Genomic DNA, 17308 nt, shown 5'->3' with positions numbered 1-17308 from the left:
GCGTCCGCCTCTTCTCTATAAGTCTCTCCGTAGCTCCCATCTGTGGAGCACTCCTAACCACTTCCAGTTTGGCGCTGCCCAATTCAAATTGACTTTTGCTCAAATAAACCCTTAAAATGTTTAATATGCCTCAGTTTATCTTTTAACAGAACCAATGTTTACATTAAGATTTTCAGCGCTGAGATTGATTCCAACGTCCTGTTTTTTAAAGAAAAAGAAGGAAAGAAAGAAGAAAAAAGAGAAAAAGAAAAGGAAAACAGAAGGAATGTGTGTAGGGGGAGAGGTGTGTCTGTTGTATTCCCTGAAACGTACAGGAGGACTCCTTAGAAGTCAGTGAGGCTCTAGGATCAGTTCAAGAGGAAACAAACAGCAGGCATCAAGGTTTGGAAAGCTCCCCATGAGGGCAATTGCTGATAACTCAGAGCAGTTCCTTAAGAATTCCCGGAGATATTTTAAACCGTTTATCTTTCTCCAAAAGCTTATTTTACTACTAAAAAAAAAAGCAAAATCCTGAGCTCTTTAACACAAGTGGCAATCAAATAGGCTGACATAAAATCATTCCCATAAATTTGTCTTTGAAGTGGAAATGTGATCACATGCAAAGAACCAAAGGAGTAGCCACCATTTCAGCTGCTTCTCAGATGCTATCTTCATAATCACATGCAAGAGTTAGAACCTGTGATCTCTCTTAGGTTAGAATCTCCCTTTCCGGCGAGGGCTTCCACCTGAGACGCATGCTGTGACAAAGAAGGAATTTCTATCGCTTAAAAGTAGCATGGAATTTCTGTCAGTGGAAACTGCAGGCTCTTCCATGCTGGCCTCCAGGAAAAAGGTCAAGCATGGAAATCACCATACTAACCCCTGGAACCCAGACCCTAGCACTGCCGTTTGCTGAAATAAATTTACAGTGTTCTGGGAAAGTCATGACCCGTCAGGCCCAAAGTAGCGATCTGCCATCCTTCCAGTTATATTTTGATGCCATTTTTATATCTGGGAAAATTCTACCATTTGATTTTTAAAGGTACACAGGCCAGAAGAACATCACTCTATCACCTTAATAAAATCAGTCACCCTGTCGAACATCCCTGGTTTCAGTTCATGTCTTTTAGTGACTTGTTTATTTATTTACTGTTTCCCCTTGAATATAAGAGGGCAGAGACTTTGCAGCCTCAGGATCACTGACAGTGGCTGGCTCACGGCTGGTACTTATTAAAGATATGTGTGGAATGAGTGGTGAATGTTATTTTTATTATATGTTTACTGTATATTATATCCCTGTGTTTGATGTCCCCCGAACTTAGCCTGTCACACTATTAGTAAAAATAGATCATACACATAAACTTTATTTAAAACAAATAAGCAACAGAAAAGGTTCACTTTAAATAATCAGGGATTCCACATGTTCAAGTGAATATGTTTTATTAAATGCATACTAATATCTTTCTATAGTATGTGAGTATACATAATAAATTAAAATGTATATATTTATTAAATATAGATATAATACCAGAACATGATTATTTCAGATGAGAAATCAAAATAAACCCATTTTTAAGTATCTTTTGGTCACTCCAAATTGATATTGCTCATAAAAAAATACACTGATTTTTCCCTGGGGGAAAAAAATTAATTCCATAGCAATGTAGTTAAGGGACATATTTTATTTCGTAGCTTTCTGCAAGCAAAATTGCTTTGATACAAAATGAGTTCAATGATACAGGTGCTACAGTCCACTCAAGCAAAAGAAAACCTCACATTTATATTGATGCACTTTATAATTATATTCTTAAGTATAATAGGTCTAATATCCAGGATGCCTCTGGCCTCACGGGAAGCAATGGCACAGAAATGCTGCATGGTTCTTGAATATCAGAGCACTGGCGAGTGCTTAAAGGAACTTCTGGTGATTTCTGTCAGAGTCTGCTTAAAGAACTGTGTGTGGATGTGTTTGTCTTTCTGCCCTCTGTCTTTTAGTTTACACTGAAATCATCCTGAAACAGATCCCCCGTGTGTGTCTTTCGGCTTTTCAGAGTTTCCACAAAAGCAAGGGAATGTCATGAGGTATCCTTAATGTTAGTTCTCCGTGTAGTGCTGTGGCTGTCAGAGAGGATGTGGACTTACCTGTAGGTACAGTAACTGATTTTAGTGTGTGCTCCGCACGTTACAGTGCAGAAATGTTAGTGCATGTTAAACTCCTTCTTCCCCCTCACATATGATGTGACATTAACCCCAGAATATCTGACCAAAAGTTATACAGAGACAATAAAAAGACAAATACACAAATAAGGCCATCTGCAGGATTTTAAACTCACCTCTGCAATATTTCACAATAATTTCTACATTATATTTTACATCTTTCAAACTTAAATAATATAATGCTCAAGGAAGGGCCTTGGTGGAACCAATTGCACTATCTCTTTGAGGACTTGTCCAATTTTCTGGCAGGTGATTTCCTCTGGGGTGTGGGGATTTTGGAAGGCTTGGCTGTGGATGGCCGAGAACCTGCTCGGGGTGTAGGCCTGTGTGTTTGGGGGACAGTCTCCACGTCTGAGCACACGGACTGGATTTCTGAAATGTCAAAGTCTGATGCATCGCTGCCTCGGCGGCTGCTGGCTCTGCTGCCAGCTTTGCTCCCAGCTCGGCTTCCTGGTCGGCTAGGAGTCCTCTTGGGATCTGAGGAGAGAGGGCAGAGATGGGTCACTCTTATTACTGGGTCCATTTGCAACAGATTCTTGAAACGTAATGCCACCTCTAATCTCAACGATTTTTCTTGACACCTAGTAAGCACTCAGAAAACACTTGTGGATTCATGGCCTTCCTCCATTCCACAAGGGAATGGAGCCTCACTCTAAGTAGATATACTATACAAAAAGCTAGCTTTACAAACAAAAGATAGGTTTGGGCTCACCCCACTTAAAACAGGATTCCACTTACTACAAACAAACATCTGGAACATATCTATAATTTAAGATTATGCTTTCCAAGGGTTAGCATGTGCACCCAGGGATGTGTGCAGGGCAAATATGGAGCAAACTCTTATGTGTAAGTTTTACCCAAGGATAAGTAATTCAAAGCACATAGGAATTTAAAAGATAAGACTTGAAACTTTCAAGAAGCTTCATGCTTGCCAAGCCCAGAAGCCCAGATGTTAGGTTCACCATTCGCTGAAAAAATACAGGAAGTACTGGCATAAGGCCCCATTGGGCTGGGTTTTTCCAACCAATAAAGTAGAGCCCAGTGCAATTTCTAAGCAGGCGGAAGAGCCAGGCCCTTCCAGCTGGGAGGGGTGGGATCCTGTCGTAGTTTTTCTTATGTTCTACAGTCCTCCTCTCATCTGTCTTTGGTACTTTCCAAAAGGGATTTTCTAGTGACTCATTTATTCCCTATCTTTGCTGGAGGACTTGGAGGTACATATCACTTGATAAGAATACAGCATCGTGAATTCGTAATTTCTTCCCCAATTAGGAAGAAAAGGGACTTTAATCTTCAGATCATACTGCAAGAGCCATTAGAGAGAGAACTGCACCGCACTCACCAGCAAACTGTGTTCGGACTCTGGCTGCCGCCGTTGTTATCAGGCCGCTGTCATCCCCAGAGTGGAAGCCTTTCCCTGATAAATATCCTGGAAGTCGAAGCTTGCTTCCTTGTATTGGTGTCCCCTGTATTTAATCAGTGAAAGGACAGTCAAGATGTGGCTCCTGTTCCACAACATTCCACCCCCACCACTTTACAGAGGGGCGGAAACCCTCTGCTAGACCCCCTTCAGGAGGTGGAGAAAGTTTTCAATGGAAGGAAGCACAGTGAGCTCACTCGCTTTTCTCCACTAATTTCTTATTGTCCCCCTGAATTCAGAGAGAACCTGCTAAAGAAAATGAATTCACGTTGAAGGGAAAACACAAAAATGGAGATCTCCCAAAAGATGGCAGGAAAAAAAGACAAATTAAACTGTGAGTACATTAGTATCTTTCAGATTGTCAGTGAATACTACAGAGGTAGGAGAGTATCGCCAAAAAGATGGCGGCGGCATGGTACAGAGAGAAGACGGGGCCCTGAAAAATCGTGCTTGTATATTCTGCTGCCTCCCATGCTTCTAGGGAACTAGGCAGAAATAAACAAACAGAAATAGAACAATAAGTAAATAAGTAATGCCTAGACGCCATCATTTAAACAAACTTCACTGCAAAAAAAAAAAAGTGACATTTATAACCTGGTATAATGTCACTTCATTTCCTAGCTCTGTCACCTTTTATAGGCCTTACATACAAGACACTTAAGCATCGTCAGGAGATAATTCCTCTCAAATTCTTATGAGTTCATAGAGAATGTCTAGAGCAATCACAACTACGAAATTTTATTATAAGTCTAAAATCATTGCATTTTTCCAGATCACTACAACATTTAAAAAATTCTCCCAAAGTTAAAAAAATAATCTCCTGAGAAGTATAAGAGATGTCATATTTCTCAAAGAACTCATAGTCAGGGAGCTGTTTGGAGGAAATGAATCTGTAGAAAGTACGTGTGTATTTTTTAAAAATTATTTTTTCATTTATTGGTTTTAAGTGTTTAACCTAGCATCTGTAAGACCTTGAGATACATAAGAGTTACAGTTTATTAATATTAATATAATATTCATAACTTGTTTACATACATAGTCTACACATCTATTTAAGGATAGAATTTATGTATGATTTGTATGCATATAATACTTAAGTTTTCAAAGTACCTTCACATATATAACTACAATTAATCCTCACACTCACCTAATCCCAACTTTTTCACAAATGTGAAAAATGAGGGCCCAGGGAAGAGATTTGCCCAAGATCTGACAACTTTGATTTACTTAAATTTCTAACTAAGAATCTCAACAATCCATGAGAAAGTGAGGGCCTACAAATTATGAAATATATCACTCAAAGGTGACAGAACTCATCACCATGAAAGACGTAATCACTCTCAGAAAGCCTTGATTGTTTTGATTTTATTGTCACAAACCCTACCTAAGACTTTAAAGATCCTTCCACAGAAGTATACTGTTTGTTGTTGTATGTTGTATGTTGTTTGTTGGCTGGCTTTTGTCTGATGAGGTTCTTTGAAATGAAAGGTAGTTCTGTATTAGTCAAAATAACACACTTAGACTTTAATTTTTGGGAGTCTCTACTTTTAAAAAGTTTGAACTAACAGAGCAGCATAGCCCTAAATATTGAAAACAGACATGTTGCTTGAGCTTCCTTAAACTGTTCTCAGTTTTTGCTACAATAGAGCCACGACAAGTGACAGATATCTCGAGAAGTCGCATGTAATGCTAACTTCTCCCATCTGAGGGAAGGGGTGGAAATGAGGAAGAGCTGAAGAACGGGCTGTTTCTGCCCCACTTCTGCCACTGTTAGGAATGGTATTTCCATCTGAGTCATGAGGGTAGCGAAATCTTCTCTCCCTACCTCTTATTATTGGTGTGACGATTAGATGATACATAAGAAAGTGTTTTGAAAAGGACTTTTTAAAGGCACTAAATCACTTTTATACAAGGGTCCTGGCCTTTAACATGAAATACTGCCTTCGTTTCAATAAAAGTTGTTTGGGGATTTCCCCCCAACAATTATTGTGATTCTAATCAAATACGTGATTATTTGCTGCTGCTGTTTGTCATTTTTACAGAGAAGTTTCTTTAAAAATATATGGTTGGCTTTCAATTGAATGTAAATGATCCAATATATGACTATCATCTAAATATCTTATCTCCATATATCATGCCATATTAAAAAGATAGAGCATGCTGGAGTAATAATATCATTAAAGTCTAATAAAGATACATACCTTTTGAAAATGATAGACAACTTTTTGCATACCAACCCCCTGCAGTGATAACTCAAAGCCTTATACGTCTCACCTACCCAGCGTTCTTGGGAAGAAATAAAAGTAACTGATATTCAGAAGGACCTTGCCCATAGTGAACACTCAATGAACATTCTTTTAATTTAATGGATTCTCTTGCAAATGATCCCGCTTCTCATCTAAAGGGGGTTTGTTGCATTTCTTGCCCAGATTATGTCTGGAAGCAAAAGCATACCATCACCTTTAAAAGAAACTTTACTTAGGTCTGGTATAATCTCCGCCCCGTATTTCACTCTCCCAAGAGAGAAAAGTAAAATTATGTATGAGTAAGTAAACAAAAACACAATGCAGACACAGAGCCTGCAGGTGTGACTATGCTAACCTGATACCAATCCAATCGAGAAGCTATCAACTGTCTTTTCTGTTAACCCCTTACTCTCACATCCTCCTGGAAATGCTGGGTTGACTGATAGTTATTTCATAGAAGTCCATAGAAAGATGCAGTATTATCAAAAGTACATATACGAAGGGAGAGGTGAAGCAATGTTAGTGGGTGATGTTTCAGTGAAAAAGACTGTTAGCCTGGGAGCCGGGGCCTTACAATACCTCTGCAGACGGCACGGACAAGTCTGAGCACTCTGCTGGCTTACAAGGAGTTGACATTTTGCTGTTTGTCAACCATGGTTTACCATAATTGCGTGTTAAAGGATGGAGAATCTGTATGGAACAACGGCAAATCAAACGTAAAGGACAGCAGATAAAAAAACAAAGCCACAGAAAGAGATATTCATAGCAAGGAATCACATTTCACAGTAAGAATGATAATAATTAAAAATAAGTGGGAAGATTTGATGGCAAATCATACACACCAAAAAAACAAATGAAGCTTTAGGAAAAAAAATCAGTCTGATAGGGAACCAAAGGCCCTAAATAGACAGTCTCTATACTGGCCACAAGGCAAAAGCATATTTTTTTTAAAAGACAGTCCTTCATTTGCCATATTGTCAGAAGGGACAGAAACGGAGAAAGCTGGTCCTACAAACTCTACGGTCCTAAATCATTCCAAAGCACGCTCAGGCCACTGACTGCACACAGGAGGAAAACGTCTCATGCCCGAGGCCTACCTTGGGTGTGCTGGTGGCAGGGACCTGTGGGGACGCTGCCTGGGCAGCCTGACTGGACACAGAAGTTGATCGGTTGGGCGAAGCTCCTCGCGATGAAGGCCGCGATCTTCGGCCCCGGGGTCGGAAAGCAGCCATGCCCTGACTGGCACCATCCGCTAAGATGAACTTCTCCCGAAGTTCCATGTTCGTCCTTCCTTTAGCTGGAGCATGGAACACACAACAATGGACACAAACAAAAGGGGGAAAAGAGAAAAAAAAGTGCTCAATCCTTGACGGGGAGAAGCACCACCTGGCAGCACAGATCACGTTGAGGATTTCAAGAACATCTTTTTGCCATGCCAACTCCAACTCAGCATAACAAAAAGTTAAATGCATTCCTTTGCAATGCATTCCTTTTGGATACAGGTAAGTTTGGGAAAGAAACAAAAAAAGTGTTTGTTCTAACACTAGACACCAGCAAGAATAATCACTATTAAAGAAAGAGTCAGCATGAAAATGGAAAGCTCATGCTAAAATATTGTTAATCCACCAGCTACTGATGCCCACATGGTTTCAACACCCTTTCCCCACACCGAGAAGACAAGCCGGGAAGGCAGGGACTGTGTCTTTTGCATGTACTATGGAGGTAAGGAGAATGCCAGTATTTTAACATCGGGATTAATTAAACAACAGAATTACACAGAATGAGAGATGGCTTGTTAATCAAGACGACAACACATAAACTTCCAGGTTTTTCACTTCAATGAGGCAGCTAGTATTTTTACTTTATGCCTTGAAAAACTCTGTTTTACCAACATGCAATAACGAACACCAGACCCAAGGACACATGAGGTAATCAGTGATGCGACACTCATACGAACACATATGCACGAGGAGGACACGCCCCCAGAGCCAGATGAGCAACGTGTTAGCATGTGTCTGATCACTTCTAGAACCCTACATTTGCCACACACCGGGATGTGTGGAATTTTCACAATTTAAATTTGGAAGCACCAGCTCAGTTGGATATGAGTTAAGCCATACGCAATGGAGGAAGCGTGTTATTTGAAAATAAATGATGAAAGCAAGAATGTAAAAGTAGGAAAGAGAAAATGTAAGGGAGGAGAGGCAAAGAGAGGGGTTGCCAACCTATAGGAGGCTGAGTAGTAGTAATTGAAGAGTTTGATTCCGAACGTAACATTTTACTCCCATGATGATGAACTAGAAAAAATGACACAGGATACCAATCACATTAAAGAATACTGTTAGCAGGAGAAGAAACAAAGTACAGTAGTTGAATACGCAAAGGGCGCTCAGATTGGGCCTTCAGCACACATTTCAGAAGAAAAGTTGCATGAGGAAAAGCAGCACTCAAGGGTTTGACTCAATAAAAACGTGTATTTAGAAGACTTTGTGACAGTCGTGCTAACTTTTCTAAGCAGCCCAACAGAACACCACATGTCCTAATTTCTTTATTTCATAAATGGAGCTACCTCCCCTGAGGCTGCATTATTTTTGAAATAAATATTAAATCAAAAAGGGCGCTCTTGTTATTTTACTCCTTTTGAGGGGGTATCTCTGACTTGCAGAGAGCAGAGCTACTGTGTGTGGCTGTCTAACACCCCATGGTGGCCGCAGCAGAGGCTTGCTGATTGCACAGGAGCTCACTCTGATGGACCTGGGTACTCAGATGCCAGCACTGAAACAAAGGCGCCCCATGGGAGGAACTTTGGCCTCCCACTTGGTGGCCTAGTGGTGCCAGCACAAACATTTGTTGTTGTCCGTTGGTTTAAAAGGATTAAAATGAGCTCACAGGTTAGAGAAAGGCAAAAAAATTTTACTGTTTTTTTCAAAGAAAAATAGCCCTACTCAGTAAATGGGACCTACCTAGAAATTGCAATCGAATGACCATTTGTAAGTTAAATCAACTGAGAATTCAAATACTGACTATAGCTTCCTAACTGACTATAGAAGACCAAGCACTCTTAGGCTGGTAGATATGGGGAGAGCGCTCTCCTCTAGCTCTGCTATTTAATGTGAGATGAAATCCTTTCCTTGACTGGTATAACTACTCATTTTGAAAATTGCAGATGGGAGCATCTCATTGAGAAAATCTGTTGTAGTATTTCCTGCCTACCAGTCTCTATTTATCCAAGAGAAGTAAAAAAAAACAATGAGAAGAACATGGTTTACATGATGGCCACAAGTTCTTTGAGAACTTCAGGCTGACGGACCAATGTGAAACACTCACTTTTGTATTAAATGACCAAAATTATACCCAGTATGATTTTGATGCTGGAAAATAATACAAAAATTGATCCACTCTCAGGGTGTCATTATCCTGACATCAGCATCTCCTTACCCCTGCAGGGATCATTTTTCACTAAGAACTCATCAAGTGCCATCCATCCGCCTCCGACACGGACCATCACGGTACTTCGCAGGATTCGAACAAGTCGCAGTTGCTGAGAGTCTCCAAACTGTGAAGATGAAGAAAGAAGAGCCTCTAGTTGTCAGAAGGGAGAGCAGAGGGATGCTGCGGTAAAGGATGACGTGCAACCCGCAGCAGCGGAAGCAACCAACTTTAACCTCTTGCTTAGTTCACAGCCATTAGTAAAATCTCAGAAAAAGGGGTTTGTAATGATCTGCGTTAGACAGCTGCATGCTCATTTAGCCCAAAGGAAATAGTTTGAAAAAAAGACAACGAAGGTTATCACGCATAATACTGAAGCTCTCTCCTAAAAATGATTTTTCTTTCTTCTGACAGAAACAACATTAGTGAGGCAGTAATTGAAAAATGTTTCTAGAAACTAAACACAGCCATGAAAAGAAGCCCTGGCCCACTTGTCCAGGGTTTACACAAAATAAGATGATCCTAAAGAAAATTTAATTAACTCTGATTTTTCTTCATTAAAACTTCCTTTTATACTAAAACTGTTTTCTGCTGAAATCTGTGGGAGAAATCTTCAGAAACTCATTTTTTCTCTAAGAACAGTTTTGGCTTAGGGAGATGAAGTAGTAAGTGAACTTGACCAATAAAACTTTCACAGTGAAATAAATTTCTGTGTCACTAATAATCTGGTAAACCAATTCGTTAAGGGCTGGATTAAGGTGCCATTTTGGATTGCTGTAATAGCAGATAGAACAGGCACTGCCAGATTGTTATGGATACAGCTTTCTCTTAAAGCTGTCTGAAGCATACTCGCTGACGTTCAGAAGCAATTGTCTTTTTCTTGCCCTTTCAATGGATCTCCAATCATCTGGATAGGTTCTAAATTCTGCAAGTCCTGGATAAATGTCTAGATTACAGATAGTTTCTGAACATAAAGTTTATTTGTTGTGAAAGCCCATGAGAAATGATTTTATGCTTTTAAATCATTTCTAATAGGCTCACGTCCAATTTATAAAAACCACCAGGCTGAATTTCGTGGTTGCCAACCCAGCAGATACCACAGCAAGATGAACAGTCAATTAAACACCAACAGCATCTTTTCAAGGCAGGTAAGACACAATTGTGACTTTATTTGTCTGGGTTCATGACGGATAAACAGAAAACTAAATAGAAACAATGTGCTACTTTTCATAGGTTTTAACACTGAGTTTTGGGGAGAGAACCCTAAAACACAGCCAACCATTCAAGACCCTGAAACTCAGAAGGACCTATAAAGCATGTAAAATGCACCAGCAGGAACTCATGCGTTTTACATCAAACCTTTTTATATTGCTATTTCCAAGTCCATTTTTAAGCCTTGAGATTTAAACTTTCCTATAATTGAACCTGTTCCTAAAATGTAAATTAAAATTTAAAAATCAAAATATGTATTTATTTTGTTAGAAAAAAATTGGTGCTGCTAATAAGCAAAGGGAAAGGAGGGGATTTAAAGAAAATTACCCTTAAGGAACCAGATAATTAGAAAAAACACTTTTAGTCCAAGAATATGTTCAAAACAAAAGTTTAAAGACAAAACTAAAGTATACTATAGAGATGATATTTCAATTCTAACAAATAGGAATGATTTTAAATTTTATTTTGCTACAACTAGGATATACAACTATGTGCTGGGGCTTTGAAGAGGGTGAAAAAAATGAAGAGGAAGAGTGGCAGCAGACGTTAGCTCAGGGCCAATCTTCCTCACCAAAAAAGCATTAAAAAAATTATTTTGAGAAGACATTCTCTAGACAACTAACACTGTCTTCAGAATTGCCTAATTCTCCCAAGAGCTAAACTAAGAGACAAGAAAAACAGACTAATGTTGTTCTTTGTGCTTTCAGTGAATAAAACCTTTTGAGGTGAGTACTTCATCCCTTCTACAAATAAAAGATGCTATCCCAATTGATGACTCAGAAAATAACAAGAATGGAAAAGTAACTTTTTATGTATTATAACTAATGGAAGTAACTGAAAATTTCTATTCAAAAAAATTATGTGCTTGAAATAAATGGGGATAATAGGTAATTTGAAACTTAAGATGTAACATGGCTTAAAAACTCAGTGGAAGAGGTCAACATCTAGTATGATATGGTCAGGTTCTATAAATAGCACAGTTCTTTCCAAAAGCATACAGTAAAAAACTTTTCTCCTTGTTTAAATCAAAACACAATTTTTCTTGTCTTTAGTTCTAGAATTCTGATCGTGAGGCAGTGCCACTGGACAGTTTACGTGGCCTTTTAAACGTGAGGTCAAAATGGCATGAAGTGTGACTTTAAGATGTCACGTAAATTAAAAGAGAGAAATTTCCACAAAAGGAATGACATCATTTAAAACCTCCAGAGTTAAAACTTCCACCCAGAGGATGCAAAGCCCTAAATCAAGGACTTAGGACAAATGGACAACAGCGGCTTTGGAAAGAACACGTTACTTGTGGCTGAGTGCCACGGGCACCTCTCACTGCTCTGTCTTCCCATGTCATCACTTGATGCTGATCCTTCTCTAGCTGCCATATACCACACACCCTCACAGGTTATTAGCAATGAGACTAGATAGAGATGTGTAGGGAATCAGATTTGTGTTCCAATGAGCACTTGCATAAAACATATGCAAACAGTAACATTAAAAATGGGATCTGAAAATGGCATTTGTCATACTGTAACCAGCCAAGCTACAGTTCATTATCTGGTTTGCTTAAAGGTAATCTCCTCATTTGAGACACAAGGCAAAAAGGAATCCTGGATGAAGGACCCTTATAGCGTTTACAGAAACACCACGCCAACCAACAATGTAGTAGCTAGGGAGACAGCACGGGAAAGATTGGCCATGGCAAGCTTTAATGATTATGAATTAAAGTTAAAAAAAAATCATTGGGAACTTGAGAATACATTCCACTGGTTTATACCTGATTTCCCAGGAAGAACTGATGAAAAAAATGAAAAATGGAAGAAAGACACAATTAGTTCAACAAGAAACTCTATGGCTCTAGAACACACACACAGACTCTCACACTCTGGGCTTCTGGATATAGTATCTAGTTTAGAGATGTGCAAGTACCCACCTGTCCCAAATTCAAACCAAACATCAGAAAATTTTCTATATAAATTTTTTTTGAAAATCTTTGGGCTTCAAATTTAGTTAAAAATTTGAATAGGCGCATGAATATTTTTCAATGTAGAAATGCAAAAAAAAAAAAAGAAGAAGAAGAATGTTCCATTTGTAAGCAACATATTGTATTAGGGAGACTCAGCACATTTCCTATCTAGCTACTACATACAAGAGATGCTCCAAAAAAGAGAAAAACGATAGAGAAAGAGTGACAAAGTTACACTGGTCTTCAAGTAATTGTTTCAAAGAAGGTGAACCAAGTTACTAAGATTTTGAATAAAAGGAAAAATTACTGGACAAACAGAAAACATTGCCTCTTTCTCATATTTACAAAAATTAGTCAACATTTTTAACTTCATAGTTCTGGCTTGGAATAGATCTGCTATTGGAAATGTCAAAACTTAACTCTAGCCATAATAAAATATACTAGGAAGTAATACGAATCAACCTAAATATATAAGATGCATTTTCCTGTGAATATTTTTCTCCTTAAAAGTAATATACATGTTGTGTATGTCAAAGATATGTCCTCATATACAAAATGCAGGCTATTTTTATATACATTAAAATGACAAGTTGGAATTTCACATACCATTAAATTTTCATATGCGGTAAAAATAAATAATTAGCACTCCTGGAAAACAATGCAGATCAAATTGCATACAAATTTCAATTGTTATCCTTTAAAATTTGGAAATATAAAGTTGTTCTGAAAACTTACCCTGTATTTGTTATCTCCAATCTGTTCAACTTGAAATCGTTTTGCACATTTACACTTAGCTACCTGCCTTGTCACCTGCCAAAAACAATGATGAAATAGCCACTTTAATGTTACTATCACACAGTGGAATCCTTAAAACCTTGACACAACTACTAAATACGAAAATAAAAAAATGACTGCATGAATTGTGCATGCTATCGGGCAGAACACACTATTATGGCTGTAGGCGCCAGAAAGATGATGAGTACCTCATCTTCGATTTTGTCGGCATCAGTGATGGGTTTATATGCATCTTTATTTGGGTGAAGGGCTGCTACAAATTCATAGTAGTCAATATAGCCATCGCCGTCTCTGTCAAAGATGTCTGCAACTGCACTCATCTCCAGGCGACTGGTCGGGAACTCTAAAGTTTTCAAAACAATAATTGACAAATTTGTAACGTATTGAAAGCGTTCACTGTAATGATCTGATACACTGTGAAAGGACTCCTCTCATCTAGCTAACTAACATCTATCAACTGACACATTTATCCTTTTCTTCCCCCTTTTTTTGTGAGAACATTTCACTTCTCCTCTCTCAGCAAATTTCAATTATACACCCAGTGTCATCAACTATAGTCACCCTGTTTTACATAAGATCCTCAGGCCTTCTTCATCTTATAGCTCCAGGTTGGTACCCTTTTACCAGCCTCTCCTTATTTCCCCCATCCCAGCCCCTGGCAACCAATTTTCTACTCTCTGTTTCTGTGAGTTTGACTTTGTATTTAGATTCCACATAGAAGTTCAGTATAAGCCATATTACATTCCCTATGAAAGTGTCTAAGACCTGCTACTTACAATAAAATACTACAAAAAGGTTTAAGTCTCTTAAAAAAAAAAGTAAGTAGCCTAACTTGTTAATTCTGCCTCAAGACATTCTCAAGTGTACATTTTAATTAATGTGGCTGGTTAAATTATTAGGGTCATCAAATATATTAAAATTCTTTAAAAAATTGATTTACATCATAACAAATGAAACTGCTATATCTGTGACTTAACTTTCATTACTACTAGGGTGAATCTTTTGAAATGGCTGTTTTTCTAGGTTGAAAAATTGTTTAATATTGGCAAATTTCATATGGTTCAATTAGTACTTTACTTAAGGAATAGATTAATTTTATATATATGAATTCATATATATTCATATACAAAATTTACTTTACAAATGACTTCCAGTAACATCTGCCAGAGAAATCATATCCACATGACTGAACCATCAAACAAGAAGGTGACACATAAGAATTTTTACGGCGTTCTAATTTCCTACTAATGACAACCTTAGATCAGAATGTGAATTAGAACCAAAAAGAAAGAGACTGACTCACATTTACTGACTTCCTATTGTATGCCGGGCAACAACAACAATCTAAGAATCAAATATTATTAACTTTATCATTCTAGTGAAGACATGGATTCATGGAGTGAGGGAATATATTTGTGGTCACACAATTAATTAGTAATTGTGCCTGACTCCAAAGCCAAAAATTCTACCAGGGACACTTTTTTTTTGAGTGGTGACTTCACAGCCAAGTTTAAGGGCAATGATTTATTGGTAAGACAAGTTTACTGGCCCCACAATTTAAACTGTGCTTATTTTTTTTTAAATTACATCAATTACAATCACCTCTCTCGAGACTTACTTGAGGAAAGAATTCCATCGATAAATTCTTGTCGGGTTATCTTCCCATCCTGATCTTTATCAATTCTCCTGAAGAAGTCCATCACTCGTGATTTCTTGTGATTCATCCATCGCATGTATTTTTTGCGCCAGATATCGAAATCAAAGTTAGCAAATTCCCTCAGCTGAAAAGGGCAAAGAGTATCTTGGTTGAGTTAATGCTGTGCTCGAACTGTATCTTGTACTACGTGAATCACGTTATTTTTAATGATCCTCTAGATAATACACATATCTTCCCCACTTCAAAGAAAAGTATGATCCTGCAAAGGAGACTCAGAAACATTTTGCTGTAAAGTTTATTTCACTACTGTCACCGTTTTTTCTTTACAAATGGAGGAAACAAATAAAACTCCTCAAAAAGTCAAACTTAAAATCTGGGATAACGCCAAAATCATACAGGTGGTCTGCCCCCAAGTAACACCACTAGTAAGTTCTCTCCCCCTGGGCAGAGGCCCAGCTCCACAGCACTCACCCTTGCTCTCTCTGCTATTTGCCACTTTAACTCTCCTAGACATCTAAAATTCTCCCAATTTCAGAACCTGAAACTCTAAATCTGAGATCAGAGAACATATATAATTAAAATATCTGAATTATAAATGGTTATATTTGCCAGGTCATACCACCAAGGAAACATATGTCCAGCCAGATCTTTTCTTAAGGAGTCAGCTTCTGATTATATTAAATCACATTAGTTTTTTACTTTATTGATTTCTTAAATCCAAGTCCCATATATCAGGTTTTCTTTTTTTCCCACAAAAATGTACATACTTTTGGTATTAATTTTAGAAATGATAATATACACTCAAGTAGCATGAGTTTGCTTATCTATTATCAGGAAAGTTGAAAAATCAACATTTTGGCAATGTGCTATGGTAAATGAGGGTGAATGGCCATATCGTGTGGAATATATGAGTTTTCTGACCTCCTCTAGTCTGTCCAAGGCGTCATTAAGCTTCCTCCTTCTTTCCAATGCGAGGAGCCAGACTTGCTGCCATTTGCTCACCAATAAGTTGACCCTGGGATTCTTGGTTTCGATTTGTGTCTGTGATCCAGAGGGATATAAGCTTGATGCTGGGAAGCGTTTTCCTGTCAAAACACAACTTTAGTTAGGATGGCAGTTTGCAGGGTTCTGAAATATGTTAAGGCTTGGCCTTTATTGTTCCTGGCTAAGGCTGAATCAATTTAATTACTGGGTATTACAAACAGAAATATCCTTTTTAGATGACGCATAAGGCCAAGGTCCAAATCTGTTTTAATTATTAAGGATCACATACTCTTCATATAAATTAGAGAAATATATCTTGACAGGGGCATTTAAATACTGGAAAGCTCTCTCAATAAATTTATGCTTAAAATATTTTCCAGCTTAAAATCCGTGCCATTTCAGTGACAATGAAGTACCTTGTGATCCTCTTCTTTGTTAAGGTATGATAAAAGAAATCTCTCAGGGCAGTGAGAGTATCTGAGAATCAGTCACAGAAAACCCAGCTGCCCTTCTTAGAGGATAAGGCTAAAGGAGGGCAGGTGAGGGCAGGATACTGGGCATTCAGGAGAGTCAGAGCAAGATACTTTACAAATTCCAACCAAACATGGAAGTGTGCAGCTTTCACCCAAGTCCATTTTCCACTGAGCTTGTGTTTCCTGTGCATAGTCTTATACCCCAACTTACCACCTTATTAAAGTTCTCTCCCTCTTTCTGGCTATTTTTCACAAGTTTTTATAACTTCACAGAACAATTATCTCAATGCATTTTCCTCATCTAACTAAATGGTTTAATGTGATCTAGAAAAATTATTGGCTTAAGGTTATATAGGAAGTTAGTGTCCAAGCTGGGATGTGCCCACAATTCCTAACTCCCATAGGGCTATATAAAAATATCAGTGGCTAATATTTATTGAGCCTTTGACTATATGCCAGGAAGTATGCTAAGCACTTCATACACATTAGCTCATTTAATCCTCCCCACAGTCCAATGAAGTTATAATTACCCCCTTTTACGGATGAGGAAATTGGGGCTCAGAGAGAGTTTAAGTAACTTGCCCAAGATTATGTTTCCCGGTTGGTAAGATAGCCAAGGAATCTGTCTCCGGATTTCTTAACTACTTTGTTACCTTGCTTCCTTGTGCAATATAGTAACTACAATAGATCTGGAACCATTTTTTTTTATGAAGGCACCATTCAGAAATACACAAAATGTATGATATAAATTGTGCTTCTTTTAAATCTTCTCCATGCTAGCTATTATTGTTTTTAATAACATTCAGTTGGGTCAAGGTCACCTGAGAAGTAAGTAAATAGAGCCTGAAGTCATATGAACATGGGCAGAATTTATCAGATTGCTGGTCACTAATGGACAGTTAGGTCATGAACTTTATCCAGGTCATCATCATTTCTGTTATA

The 17308-nt window shown here is 38.1% G+C and overlaps 1 protein-coding gene across 49 annotated transcripts in view; it reads right to left on the bottom strand.

Moving 5' to 3' along the window:
- Positions 1 to 1402: 1402 nt before the first annotated feature.
- The window catches only part of DST (dystonin), a 438190-nt gene continuing 422284 nt past the window's right edge, over positions 1403 to 17308 (bottom strand). For 28 of the 49 annotated variants that reach the window (XM_070514637.1, XM_070514639.1, XM_070514648.1 and 25 more), the window contains 11 exons: positions 15831 to 15994; positions 14871 to 15033; positions 13441 to 13595; positions 13193 to 13267; positions 12269 to 12286; positions 9298 to 9415; positions 8085 to 8156; positions 6957 to 7156; positions 6439 to 6549; positions 3536 to 3659; positions 1403 to 2673 (listed from right to left, as the gene is read on the bottom strand). In XM_070514637.1, coding sequence (XP_070370738.1) covers positions 2411 to 2673; positions 3536 to 3659; positions 6439 to 6549; positions 6957 to 7156; positions 8085 to 8156; positions 9298 to 9415; positions 12269 to 12286; positions 13193 to 13267; positions 13441 to 13595; positions 14871 to 15033; positions 15831 to 15994 — 1463 coding nt within the window. In that variant the 3' untranslated portion in view covers positions 1403 to 2410. The remainder of the gene's footprint in view (positions 2674 to 3535; positions 3660 to 6438; positions 6550 to 6956; positions 7157 to 8084; positions 8157 to 9297; positions 9416 to 12268; positions 12287 to 13192; positions 13268 to 13440; positions 13596 to 14870; positions 15034 to 15830; positions 15995 to 17308) is intronic. The other 21 variants (XM_070514651.1, XM_070514677.1, XM_070514683.1 and 18 more) reach the window with 6 other exon arrangements.

Source organism: Equus asinus, chromosome 8 (genome assembly GCF_041296235.1).
Source record: "Equus asinus isolate D_3611 breed Donkey chromosome 8, EquAss-T2T_v2, whole genome shotgun sequence".
NCBI lineage: Eukaryota > Metazoa > Chordata > Mammalia > Perissodactyla > Equidae > Equus > Equus asinus.
The sequence above is the reverse complement of the archived record's forward strand: the minus strand, read 5'-3'. Positions and strand labels throughout refer to the sequence as shown.